We start from the raw sequence: 13,458 nt of genomic DNA, 5'->3' as shown, positions 1-13,458 counted from the left end.
AGTGCAGGAGGGGCAGAGAGAGAGGGAGACAGAGAATCCCAAGCAGGATCTATGCTGTCAGCATAGAGGTCAATGTGGGGCTCTATTCCACAAACCTTGAGATCATGACCTGAGCGGGAAACAAGAGTCAGTTGTAACCGTTTCCCATTAGCTAAATAAAGTTTTTCTGAATGAACAAAAGACAAGGTAAGTGGGAGCCTGGGAGGAAGGGAATGAGGGCTTTTCCTACCCTTCACAAACAGTGCTGGACTCTGCCTTTTGCAAACCGTGGTCTGGGTCAAATTACTTGAATTCTCTGGTTGCCTCTCCATCCTCAAAGTAGGGAAAAGAAAACTTATCTCTGTAAGCTGAATGAGATCTTGATCTGAAACTCCAGGCACAGAGTAAGCCCCGCAAATTAACTGCCTTCGTTTACTGGCTGACCTCGCCGCCGTTTAGCACTCCACTCATGCGCCTCCGTGCCTCTGGGGCCAAGTCCACGCCGGGAGGCCCCCAGCCCAGCCTTGCCGCAAACTACGACTCCCAGCAAGCACCTCTTCCAGGCCGCCTCTTTCAGCCTCGTGCGCATGCTTTGGCAGACGTGGCACCGGGAACTCGGAGGCGGGGAGCGGCTGGGAAGTGGCCGTGTCTGTTGGACCCGGCGGAGCTGCGGGCGCGGGAGCCTGAGTGGAGAACGGAGCCAGCCGTAGGCAGCGGCGGCGGGGATGGCGCGGGTCGGGCCGGCATGGCTGCTGCTGCTGCTGACAGTCTGGGTGAGGCTGTGGCGCTGGGGTCCGGGAGGGGGCGGCACGTGCGCCCCACGCTGGGGTCCGCGCTCCCTGCTCCCGGCCCTCGCGGGACGTGCGGGGAGCTGCCTCCAAACCCCGGGGTGGGGGCATGCGTGCCGGGCAGGCGTGGACCCGGTGGCCGCCGGGGAGGCAGTGGGGCAGTCCCCGTGCCCTCCCCGCGGAGCCCTCCAGGGCGCAGGGTCCGAGGGAACCACGCAGTGGGCTTGCGCCGCGGGCACAACTTTGCGGGGGTGCAAGTCGGGGGGGGGGGCAGCCGGCGGCTAGGGCGGGACACAGGCGGGTTGGAGGGTGCGCCGCGCCCATACTCTGGGCCCTGCACCTGTGTGAGTGCGGGGTGGGAAAAGGGTGTTTTATATCTGTACTGCTGGAAACCTTGCTTTAGGGCCACCTTGTTCTTGGTTTCCACCCTGAGCAGCAGAGAAAGTGCCGGTCTCCACCTGGTACCCTGCCTGCAGGCAGGGCTGGGTGGGGTCCGCGGAGGAGTTCTTGCTTCTACACCCAAGTGCCCTGGCCCGAACCTCAGCCACTTTCTAGTTTGTGACACTTGCGACTTAGTCTCCTCATCCATGAAGTGGGGACGGTAAAGCCCCCCCCCCCCCCCCAAAGCCGTCGGGTGCGGGTCGGATGGAGGAAGTTCTGTGAACTGCAAAATCATGCAGGAGTGGAGTAGGGGTGAGCCAGCGTGCTGGGAGTGGTGGGCTCGCTGAGAGGAGTTTGCTTACAATTGAAAGGGGCAGGGGCGGGCGGGGGTGGCTCCAGGAAATCCCTAGAAGAGGCCAAAATGTATGTATTTGTCCACAGTGCCCAGGGCTCTCCAGGTTTGGCTTCGGTGTTACTGTGGGTGTGTGATGGGATAATGTGGCCTCTTTCCACATCACTCCATAACTTCTGGTCGGTCTCCCTTCTTTCAGGACGATCTTGGCTCCTTTTTTCCCCATGAAGTTCCCAGAAACTTTCTGCTGTGGGTACCCTCTCCAACCCAGATTTTTTTTTTTTTTTTCTGTTGGGTGTGACAAGAATGTTGGGCAACAGGAGGAGAAAAACTGGAGTGTGGATTTAGTTGCTTTAAACAATTTCATCTTTTGATATCCTGCCTTTGGGGCATCACCAAGGAGGACTGGCCCTGTATTTTCTGGTTGTCTGGAAGTCGGTGGGAAAGGCTGCTTCCTGTTCCCTAGATCTGACCGTTCTCCCTCTGGGATAGAACTAGTCTGGAATGGGACAGTGTCCCTTTACCTGCGTCTACCTGTGGATGATCTGTTTGCATTCTGTTTTCTGGAGCCAGCTGGCTTGGGCAGGTCTCTGGGCCAGGAGATACCGCAGGACTGTGCAGAGGGGGCCAGCTCCAGCAGGAGCCCCTATCAGGTCTTTGCATTTGGGCTGTTTTAGGGGGTCCTGCTTTCCTCTATTCTTTTTTCGTCTCCCTTCTATAAAAATAGAGGGCTTGGGAATCTGACTGGAAACAAGTTTCTTTCGGCAATCATTAATTTATCAACGATGTTTGGCGCTGGATTGGATTTTGGATGGAGAGCAAAGCACAGATTATCCCTGACCTCCGGTGCTGCCCTGGCTTGGGCAACGGAGTCAGTCCTGTGAGCAAATAAAGACAGGGCAGTGAGCACTAATACCCGAGGTGCTGGCAGCCTCCTCATTAATTTGGTGGGAAGGTCAGAGGTCAGCCATGGCTTTCCTGAGGCAGTGGGTTGTGCAGTCTGGAGGAAGTGGGGGTGGGGGGAGTGTGAGGCAGTTAAGGTCTGCTGGTGCTCTCCGTCTCCAGGTGTGGAAGGATGGGTAGGTTTGCTGAGAGCACCAGAACCTGGGAGTCTGCAGCATGAAATTGACCTTCTCCTTTCCCCATGCCCTAGCTTGGCTCAGCAGGTGTCAATGGTGCAGGGCCAGTGCTGAGTGGCTGGTGGACACCACGGTGGGCCTCTGTACATTTAAACTCTATGTATGTCCAATAAGGGCTCCCAAGGTCCTAGGAGTGTATTGGGTTTCCTCGTTTGCTCAATATTTACTGAGAGCTGATATGTGCAGAGCACTGGACTGTGACCCAAGGGACATGAAGCAGTATAAAGGGATCTATAGAGATTCACGGACAGGGATATATACCTACCACGTTTTTTACAATAGTAAAAATATAGAAATGGCTTAAATGCTCAACAATAACAACATAGTTAAATGATTTTGGGTCCTGTCCATGCCATAGAAAGTGATGTTTATAAAGAATATTTATATTTATTAGAATGCCATGTTGACTATCAAAATATTTTATATGCTTATGAAGAATATCTAGGGACATGGAAAAGTGCTTCATAATTAGGGGTAAAGCAAGGTACAGAACGAATACCAGGGTGGCTGAAGATAGCTTCATATGTGATTGAGGAATTAGCAGTGCATCAGAATGTTAACAGCGATTGTTCTAGAAGGCACAGCTCTGGGTGACTTTTGTTTATTTCTTTGTTTATGCTTTTTTCTATTTCCCCAAGTTTTCTATATGGATGTGTATTTGTTTTTTGATCAGAAAAGTTAATTAAGGAAAAAGGTTCCTTTGGGGCCTCTCAGCCTTCCAGAAGAATACTGGGATGAAGAGTCACAGTCAGCACTTGGGACAGGTTGGTTCTAGCCTTTCCCTCCTGGCTAGGTATCTCTGCCCTCGGTCTGGGGAGGCTGTGCTGCCCTGGCCCCACCCCTGCAGCTGGCTGCCCCTTCCTGCTGCCCTTCTCAGCTCCTCCCTGCGGTGGCCCCTTCCCCAGGCCATCCATGCTGATTGTGGTGTAGTCGACATCCAGTCCTCAGAATGGAGACATGTCAGAGCTGGAGGGGACGTGAAGTCATCTGGCTCAAGTGGTTCCAGCATCAGGCCAAGGATTGGAACTGGGCTGTGACAATTTTCACTGGTCCATAGACACACTGGAAAAGTAATAATGGTGAATGGTTTTTCCACGAATCCAGATACTTTCAGTTTAAAAACTTGTCCATTTTTCTGACATGATGTCCATATTGAAGGGAAGGGGCGGTTTTCAGTGTCCTTTAGAAAAAATTAAGTAGTGATGGTATATTGATTTTTTTTTTAAGAAAGTCTTTTCTAGATAAAATTTATTTTTAAATGTATAATATACATTATATATTTTAAACATGTTATATATTTTAAAATGTTTTAAAAAATATATAAAATACATTTTGAAAAATATATTTTGCCAATCCCTGAGATTCAGAGGTCTGAGAACTCCTGATATAACTCAGCTCTTTGATTTTAGAGAAGTGGGGCTTTGAGAGGGAAGGGTCTCAAGGCTGCTGGGTTTGTAAAGACAGAGCTGGGATTGGTGCCAGTCTCCTGAATTATAGATCAGATTTCTTCCTGCTCCATCTCTGCCATCCCAGCCCCCCATCTTCCACCTGCTTCCTTTCTCCCAAGCCACTGTTAGGGCCTCTGCCCTTGATGGTGGCTTGACGCTGGCTTGATGCTCAGAACCTGGTGGGACAGTGGGTGGAGGTGCAGGAAGCAGGAGATGTTTGTCCCTGGTCTCTCCTGCAGAGCTTTTAATGTATACATATTTAGGTTCTACACCATTATATATTTAATAGGCTTTTGTGGGCTGGCCTGGGGACCTAATTGCCATTTATAATGCTGTTTGGAACCTGGAGTGCACTTTTCCCACAGAAACAAACACATTACAGAGGAAATTTTAAAACAGAACTGGCACATCAATGGGAGGAATAGCCGAGCTCCGTGTGGGTGGCAAATGCTGAGTGCTGTGAGTTTGGGCAAGGGTCAGGCCGAGGGCCCCCAGTCACTAGAGAAGGGTCCTAGCTCACGCCTCACGAGGGCCGACTCCAGGCTCTGTGACAATGGGGATCTTCCCTGTTCTGCCTGTTGTGTTCCCAGCACCTAGCCCAGGACCTGGCATGCAGTCCTCCCCAGTCCATGGTTGGCCGGAGGAACTAGTTTTGCAGGCAAAGAAAGGAAACCATCTGGGGTAGAAGTACAGACAATGAGGAGTTATGGGCCGGTCTGGATGGAAGGAGAGATTTGAGTCTCGGGAAGGGGAAATCACATTGGAAAAGTGGATTGTGATGAATGTTAAATGCCTGGCAAAGCTTTTGGGACTTGGTTCTGTAGGTGATGGAGAGACGTGATGAAAGCTGCCCTTTTAATAATAAGATCAGTCAGTCCACACTGGGGTTGGAATGGAAGAGACTGGATTAATTTTCCCAAAACAACACTTTCTTCCTCTCTCTTCTCTTGCATCTATAAGATAAAGTTAAAGTGTGATGTAATGGGTAGAACATGGGTTTTTAGCCAGCTGGGCACTGAAGAGGTGTGTGACCTTGGGCCCTCCCTCAGTTTTCTTGTTTGTCAGTGGTGGTAATAATATCCATTTGCAGAGTTGAAAGCATCAGAAATAATACAGGAAGCACCCAGCACAGTGCTTGGCATATGGGGGCGGGGAGGGGGCACAATAAATAGGAGCCAGGGCAGTTATCTCAAGTTGGGAAGGAGAGGTGCTGGGGAAGCCGGTTAGGAGGCCAGAGAGGGTGTGAGCAGAGACTGCAGGCTGTGAGTTGGGGGGCTGTGCTGCTGGGATTCTCCCCATCACACTTCCTCTGAGCTGGGCTCTTGACTCGCTCCTTGCCACTCCCCAGTGGACCCTTGCAGAGCCTCTGAGGAAGTAGAGGGGGCTGCAGAGGGTCTAAAGATTTATGTTTCTCTCCCCTTTCTTCTGAAATCTCTCTTTTGAGAATGATGATACCAACCACACTGCCTCCCTGACGGGTTTGCTTCAGCTTTGCGGTTTTGCTCAGTGGGGCTCTTGTGTCTCAACTGGTGGTGGTGGCTAAGTGACAGTGAGTCAGAGAGTGATGCATGGGGTGTAAGGAACCTAAGTGCTCATGTTGCCAGGACTTCCACGGTTTCTTTGGCCCCACACTCCCATTCCTCCTTCCTTTTTTTTTCACATCTAGCATCTTAGATCCCAGTGGGAGAGGGGAGGAGCAGGGATGCCCACCCATTGCTGGGCTGCCTGGCCCATCCTGCAGTACTGGCTGGAGCCTCTGGCTACCCAGGTGATCTGTTGATGAGAATTATAAAACAGTTGGCGTATCTATAGAGGGCTTTGGAGTTTGCAAAGCATTCCCACGTATTTCATTTTGGTGAAACCACTTCTAAATAATTAGCTTTGCAATCATGTGGTGGGGGGTTAAATACTCAGATGGACTGTGGGGTTAGAATAGCCTTTGGTGTCTTTTTATTCTCCAAGGGCATCCTGAGCCCCCAGTTTGATGTGTACTCTGTTCCCAGATGGCCTGATGGTGAGGCTGTGCCTGACTTCATTGCAGCTGGCTGGGATTGGAGTAGAATGTCCATCTTCTGACCCCCCAGAGAATCCTACTATTCCCCCAACCCTTTGGCATGAGCAGATGTCATTAACTCATGAGCAGATGCTTTAATCCTTGCTTTGGAAGGTATTAACGGAGATCTAGGTTGAGAGCCCTACGCTGGGGCTGAAACACAGAGGTGGTCTAGTATCTGAGCTGAGAAGTGGGGTTGGCAGGAAAGTTCTGTTGTTGGGCCAAGTAGGGCAGACTTGTGAAGAATAAGTGGGTTTACTTTTGTCAAAGGGTCTGACTTTGCTAGGTCCTGGGCAGAGTATGGTACCTGCTCCTTATTTCCAAGGAATGTAGACCAGCATCTGCATGCTACACGTGTCCCAGATGTTCATTCATCCCATAGGTCTTTTTTATGTATTTAGTTTTAATTTTAATTGTTTTACTTTAGAGAGAGAGTGCGAGTGGGGGAGAGGGGTAGAGGGAGAGAGAGGGAGAATCTTAAGCAGGCTCCATACTCAGCATGGAGCCCGATGCAGGGCTCAATCCCATGGCTCTGGGATCATGACCTGAGCCAAAATCAAGAGTCAGATGCTCAACCAACTGAGCCATCCAGGTGCCCTATTTTTTCTTTTTCTTTAAACAGATACTTCTTGACAGTCTTTTATGAGTCAGACATATCATGCTCAGGCATTAGTGACATAATGATGAATAAGATGGCCACCATCCCTTCCTCCTGTTGCTTAGTGGGAGAGCCACTAACTTATTACTTAATTCAGGTGGTAAAGTGCTGGAAAGAGGAAATACAAGGTGATAAGAGAATGTGTAACATGGGTCCCTAACCTAATGCAGCAAGTCAGGAAAGGCTTTTCAGAGGACTTTCTTAGAATCATGTTTTTAAGTGTATAAAACAGTGCATAGTACAACAAAGGAAACCAATGATACTGAAATATAGTTCCCAAATTCTAGAACAAATATGTGATAAAATATTTGTATTTATTAATGTTTCATTTAGGAAGATCTAATGGCAGGTTTGATATTTTCGGTAATATTTAGTGACGAGCATCAACAGTGTTTCAGGATATCTACACCTATTGTAATATGAAAAGTGTGGTTTCTGGGGGTAAGGGCTAAAAAATATATGATTTCTGTTGGTGGCAAAGTCACAGACACTGCTGGTGCTACTATAATTTGTTGCCTACACTCATGATAAAAGTAAGGCTAAATTTCAGTTAGAGGTTAGTGAAAATAAAGATACTATTTTTCCTCACTCAAGTTCATAGGCCCCAGTGTAAAGAAGAATTATCCAGGGGCACCTGGGTGGCTCAGTCGATTAAGTGTCTGACTTTTGATTTCGGTTCAGGTCATGATCTTGCAGTTCATGAGGTGGAGCCCTATGCCAGGCTCCTCTGTGCTGACAGCCTGGAGCCTGCTTGGGATTCTCTCCCGATCTCCCCTCCCCCCCCCCCCCACCCCCAATGTGTGCTCTTTCTCACTCTCTCTCAAAATAAATAAGTAAATATTTTAAAAAGTTATCCAAAACCATGGAAATAAAAGATGCTTTAGTGTCTCTTTAATGTCATATTAGAGCATTGTCTAAGAGGGACACCTAAGGGCCATCCAGTACTCTAGGGAATATAACTGTATTATTCTTTAGGACCCTTATTTTATTTTATTTTATTTTATTTTATTTTATTTTATTTTATTTATTTAACGTTTATTTATTTTTGAGACAGAGAGAGACAGAGCATGAACGGGGGAGGGATAGAGAGAGAGAGGGAGACATAGAATTGGAAGCAGGCTCCAGGCTCCGAGCCATCAGCCCAGAGCCCGACGCAGGGCTCGAACTCCTGGACCTCAAGATCGTGACCTGAGCTGAAGTCGGACGCTTAACCGACTGAGCCACCCAGACGCCTCTAGGACCCATATTTTAAAGGTAGATAAGATGCAAATGATTTCTGTTTGGTAGAGAAGAGAGACCCAGAGGTGATTGCCCTGCAGGATTTTATTTTATTTATTTATTTTTTTTCAACGTTTATTTATTTTTGGGACAGAGAGAGACAGAGCATGAACGGGCGAGGGGCAGAGAGAGAGGGAGACACAGAATCGGAAACAGGCTCCAGGCTCTGAGCCATCAGCCCAGAGCCCGACGCGGGGCTCGAACTCACGGACCGCGAGATCGTGACCTGGCTGAAGTCAGACGCTTAACCGACTGCACCACCCAGGCGCCCCTGCCCTGCAGGATTTTAACCAGTTTGATTCCTAATTTAGCAGTCTTACAACAGGATTCTTTTTTTTTTTTCATGAACCATATGCATATTAGTTTCTTATAACTTTTTTTTTTTTTGAGATCTTCTTTAAACCTTTTTTCCCTTATATCCTTTTTTGATGTAACTATTTTTAAGTGGGTCACTTATTAAGAGGTCAGTAACCCTGGGGCATCTGAGTGGCTCAGTTGGTTGAGTGTCATGATCTCATGGTTCATGAGTTCGAGTCCTGCATAAAGCTCTGTGCTGACAGCATACAGCCTGCTTGGGATTCTGTCTCTCTTCCTCTCTCTCTGTCCCTCTCCTGATCTCTCTTTCTCTCTCTCAAAATAAACTTAAAACCGAGTTCAGTAACCCTTCGAAATATGCTATTTGTATGAGATTTAGGTTCTTAACATTTGAGAATTCTGTGTGACCCCAGTTTAGGAACCAGAGTGAGCAGGATGTGAGGATGTGGCTCTGAAGAGAGAGATCTGGGCTGGACATGTTAATTTAGGGGTGCTGCTCAGGAGGTGGGTGAGATCCCCATGGAGAATGGAGAGAAGGAAGAGAAGGTAGAACAAGCGAGCCCTGAGGAACTTCAACGTTTGGAGGTTGGGGGGACGAGGGATTACAAAGAAGATAGGAAGGGTGGCTGGAGAGGTAGAAGGGAAGCCAAGAGTGTCCTGCTGGGGTTCAAGAGGTTGAGGCAAAGGAGAACTGGAGGTATCTGTAACGTTATCCATGTGGAAGTCGTTGCGAGTCCTCAGAGAGCCTCTCTATCTGAGAGGGGAGTGATGTGGGCTCCAAAGATGGGTCAGTGATAGAGGTTTTTCCTACCAGGCTGTGGATCCAAATCACCGTAAGGGTCTATGTATACAGTTGGATTCCTGGCCTCCCCAGATCTGTGAGATGCTATTCTTCAAGGATAAGGCCCAGGAATCTATTTCTAAAAAGCCTAGACTTAGAGCTGGTGTGCGTGCAAACCAGGCAGATTTACAAGTAAACAACATTAATTTTGTGTGGTGGATAGTATTTTGCCAGCCAGGGCTGCTGCTCTGGGCTGGGTGGTGTGGCCCAGGTTCTGCCCAGGTCATGATCCATGTACACCGGGCACAGTGTGAGGTGGCACTTGGCTTGAACACACACTGCTTTGCTTTTCCCTGAAGGCGTGTAGAGAACTGCAGGCAAGCAGGGAGCAGGGGAAAGATGGGTCAGGCTGTCACTGTGGCTTTTTCCAGTTGGTTGTGCTTAATGGCTGTGTTGGAAGGGGAGGCAGATTTGCCGGCCTCTCCGGTCTTGTATTGGGTGGAGCTCTAGTGAGTGGAGAGGGCTTGAGGGGCACCAGTGGGGAGCGTTCACCTTGACTCACTGTGCTCAGAAGGCCTGGGCTGAGTCCTGGGCTTCACCTGAGGGGTGTTTGCTCACTTCTGTGAGCCTCAGTGGTCGTATCTCTAAAGTGGGGATAGCACCACCTCCCACACAGATTGTGACATTTTTTCAGATATTTTTGCTGCAACTCCTGCAAGCACAACTGTACGTTTTACATTATAGCCAAGTATATGTAACAGATATAAATGTTTTGCTGAATACTTAGTCTTGTTATTTATGATACATACTGATGTTTTCTATTTGATGTCACTTAAAAAATGTTGGTGGTAATCCACTGAATTGATTTGTGACTCAGCTCTTGGGTTGAGTCCTGAAGGGTGGAAAACACTGGTTTAAACCCTCAGCTTTAGAGGATTGAGCGAGATAATGTGTGTAAAGGCACGGATGTACACCATGGGTCATGAGCACTTGAATTGTTATTTTCTTATCAATTAACTGAGCTTTGAGCCAGAGTTCGATTTCTGGAGTGGGAATTTACCTGCTCTTCCCCCTTCTCTGCTGCCTAATTCACTATTCCCTCTACCAGCTCTTGTTAGCAGGCCTGGCACACCAGGCTGGCAGTGACCCAAAGCCCTCTTGGCGTTAGGAGAGGTTTTTCAAAACATTAAAAGCTTTAGGGACTTAAGTCCTGGTTAAATGCACTGCGGTTGCAATTTCAGGATAAGAAAACCTGTTTTTATAAGCTCTCGGATCAGTTGTCCTGCCCGTGAATTGTCCCTTGTTGACAGCCACATGTTGCGGGGGAAGAGAGGGGAGGAAAACTGTACTGTGTAGACCACATGTAAGGGATGGTTTTTAAAGGAAGCAACATATAAGAAATGCAGCTAGCTTTGTATTTGGAAGAACAAACAATGAGATGTGGGTGGCTCCAGGAATCTGTGGTCTTTGTGCTCCAACTGGGGCACCAGCGATGGGGGTCTGAGTCACAGCTCTCTCACCTTCTTGCTGTGTGATGTTGAGCAGGTTTCTTGGCTCTCCTTAGTTTCAGTTTCCTCACCTATATAATAGATGTACTGCAAGTACCTACTGAAGTCTCTTGCCAAGATAATTAAATTAGATAGGCATGTGAGCTGCTCAGCTGCTCCTGATCACACAGTAAGCACTCTGTACATGGAGCTATTATCATTATTATGGGCTAATCCCTAGGCCTTGAATTTTGGAACTGAAGAATTCTCTCTTGGGTTCTATTCCTTGCCAAGTGCTTTCCCATCTCTCTCTCTTAAAAAGCACATTTAGCTCCTCACTGCAGATAGTCAGGGGTCCATATCTCAGCCAGGCCCTGTCTGTCTGTCTTACACCCACATACCCACACACCCCATCCAGGGACTCATGGTGCTTGCCTTTATTTCGGAGGCTGTAGGGTAGACGTTTGCATGTTGGGAAGTACCAGTGGTGAAATTCCCAAACTTGGTTTGAGGTTAGGTCTTCATTCCTGGTGAAGAGTGCTGTTTAGCCATGGTGGTTGGTGACAGATGCTTAAAATTTGCCTTTATTAAGGGATGTAAATTACCCATATTTAAAAATTAATGTTCTTTTGTATTTCTCTTTCTCTGTCTCTCATCAAAGACGTTCTGGGTATGTGTTGCATGCACAGTGCTTTGCAGATTTCGTATAATAGTTCCTATAAAAAACTACGCGGTGCCAGGTGAGCAGAGGAGCAGACAGGTAGCTGGAAGTGAAGAATGGCAGATGAGCTCTCCTCTTACACGGGAAAGTACTAGTGAGCGCTGGCCGGCCGGCCGGCTGGCTGAGGGTTTTGGAAGTCCTGTGGAAGAGGTGGGGGCAGTATTTGGTTGTTTTCTGGGCATCTTTTTTTTTTCCCCCTGTCTTTTTTTAGGTAAAAAAAAAAAATTTTTTTTTCTAACTAATTTCAGACTTACAGAGGAGTTGCAAGAAGAATACAAAGGATTCCCATCTGCTCTTTACCCAGATTCCACACATATTAACATTTTATCACATTTGTTTTATCACATTCTCCCTCACCATTTATAAAGTTCACAGAAGTGATGCACCTTTGCCCCCTAAATATTTCCTAAAAGGCAAGGATATTCCCTTACATAACCACAGTACAATGATCAAAATCAGGAATGTAGCATTTGGCTCAGAACCCAGTTCAGAATGGCACGCTGAATTGTCATCATCTCTTTAGTCTCCTTTAATCCGGACCAGTTTCCCAGGCTTTTGTCTTTTGTGACCTTGATAATTTTGAAGAATGTCCTTTAGCTGGGTTTTTGATGATGTTTCTGTTCAGTGCGTTATATCCGGAGGCATATGGTGCTAATTTTACCCATTATTGTGGTGCTAATGCTGGCCCCTTAGTTAAGGAGGTCTCTGCCAGGCTTCTCTGCTGTGAAGTTACATTTGCTTATGGGGTGATACTTAGAGATTGTTAATTATTTCCTTGATGGTGGCCAAGTGGTGATAATTTTTTTTTTCTTTAAAGATTTAAATTGGACATGCCTATTATGGTGACTGAGAAAAACAAAGGGGAAGAATGAAATCTATCTAAGGATGAAGTTTTACTTTGGTGCATTTTTTTCTTCCAGTCTTTTTCTGAGCATAATTTTGTGTGTAGTTATAATCATGCCATGTACATTTGAACTCCATTTTTTGAAACTTAACACTAAAGCAAATATTTCTTCATTGCACAGTCTTCGAAAACATCATCTAAATGGCTGTATTATTCTGTTGAATGTTTTCCTCTAAATGACCATTCCCCTGCTCTTGAATATTTAGGTTGTTTACAATTTTTGACTCTTACGAGTAGGACCGTGTGAGTCATCTGTCAGAACCCCTGCTAATTTCCTCAGGACAGATTCCCAAAAGTGGAATTACCAAGTCAAGAAGCATAAATACTTTTTTTGAGATACTTGGTGAGTTGTGCCAAATAACTTTGAAAAGAATTGTACTTTTGCCAGCACTTTGTGACATTTGGGTGCCATATTTTAAGAGATTCGTTAATGATGTTTCTCAATTTTTTTTTAACTGTGACCCACCAGTCAAGATTTGTGTTGAGACTAATTTCCTCTATTTTGAATTATGAAAGCATCAATATTTATTTCCCCAAATAAATTCTAGTAATATAGCACATTATTCTTTTTAAGCTCTAACACTCTGCTGCCAGCTATGGGGATAGCTCTGAGAATCATGAACATGTCTGTGTCTAAGGTAGATCATTCAGGATGGTGAGGGATTTGAGGGCACATGTGAGGAGCTAGGGTATTTCACCTCTAGGATCCTAAGAAGGAATGTGTTTGCTCTTTTCAGAGTGCAATAGGCTGATAGGCATGGGAGAGGGAGGAATTTGAGCTTTCTGATGATAAGCTATCTAAGATGAAATGGTAGGGTGGAGGACATGGACTTGTAAATATTTCGTTCTTTCAGCCCTGTGGGCCCACTGCGTGGCGCAGCCTCAGGAATTTTGAGTCCTTGGCTCTGGAGGGCTACCTGGAGGCCTGAGATGGCATGTGAAGAATGCTGTGTTGGGGAAACCAGCCAGCCCAGCTCAAGCCTGTGAACTGCAAGGCCTTCTGGTCTCCTGCAGTGGTCCTCTTAGTCACAAAGGGCCGAGGTTGCAGGGAAACTGGAGAGCTACTAGCTGACTTTCCTTTCATTTGTGGGTAGTTGTCACCAAGTGACCAAGACACCTGACGGGAACAGGCATGGTGAAACTTGGGTAATTTAGGAGGAACACAGTGAACCAA

At 47.0% G+C, this 13,458-nt stretch overlaps 1 protein-coding gene across 2 annotated transcripts in view; it reads left to right on the top strand.

Annotated features, from left to right (window-relative positions):
* The first annotated feature begins 586 nt into the window (after positions 1-586).
* The window catches only part of PDIA5 (protein disulfide isomerase family A member 5), a 91,504-nt gene continuing 78,632 nt past the window's right edge, over positions 587-13,458 (top strand). The window contains exon 1 of one of the 2 annotated variants that reach the window (XM_086675240.1): positions 587-752. In XM_086675240.1, the coding sequence (XP_086531366.1) occupies positions 705-752 (48 nt within the window). In that variant the 5' untranslated portion in view covers positions 587-704. The remainder of the gene's footprint in view (positions 753-13,458) is intronic. The other variant, XM_086675239.1, reaches the window with a different exon arrangement.

Source organism: Puma concolor, chromosome C2, assembly GCF_028749965.1.
Source record: "Puma concolor isolate L17-30 chromosome C2, mPumCon1.1.hap2, whole genome shotgun sequence".
Classification (NCBI taxonomy): Eukaryota; Metazoa; Chordata; class Mammalia; order Carnivora; family Felidae; genus Puma; species Puma concolor.
This window is presented reverse-complemented; position numbering and strand designations above follow the sequence as displayed.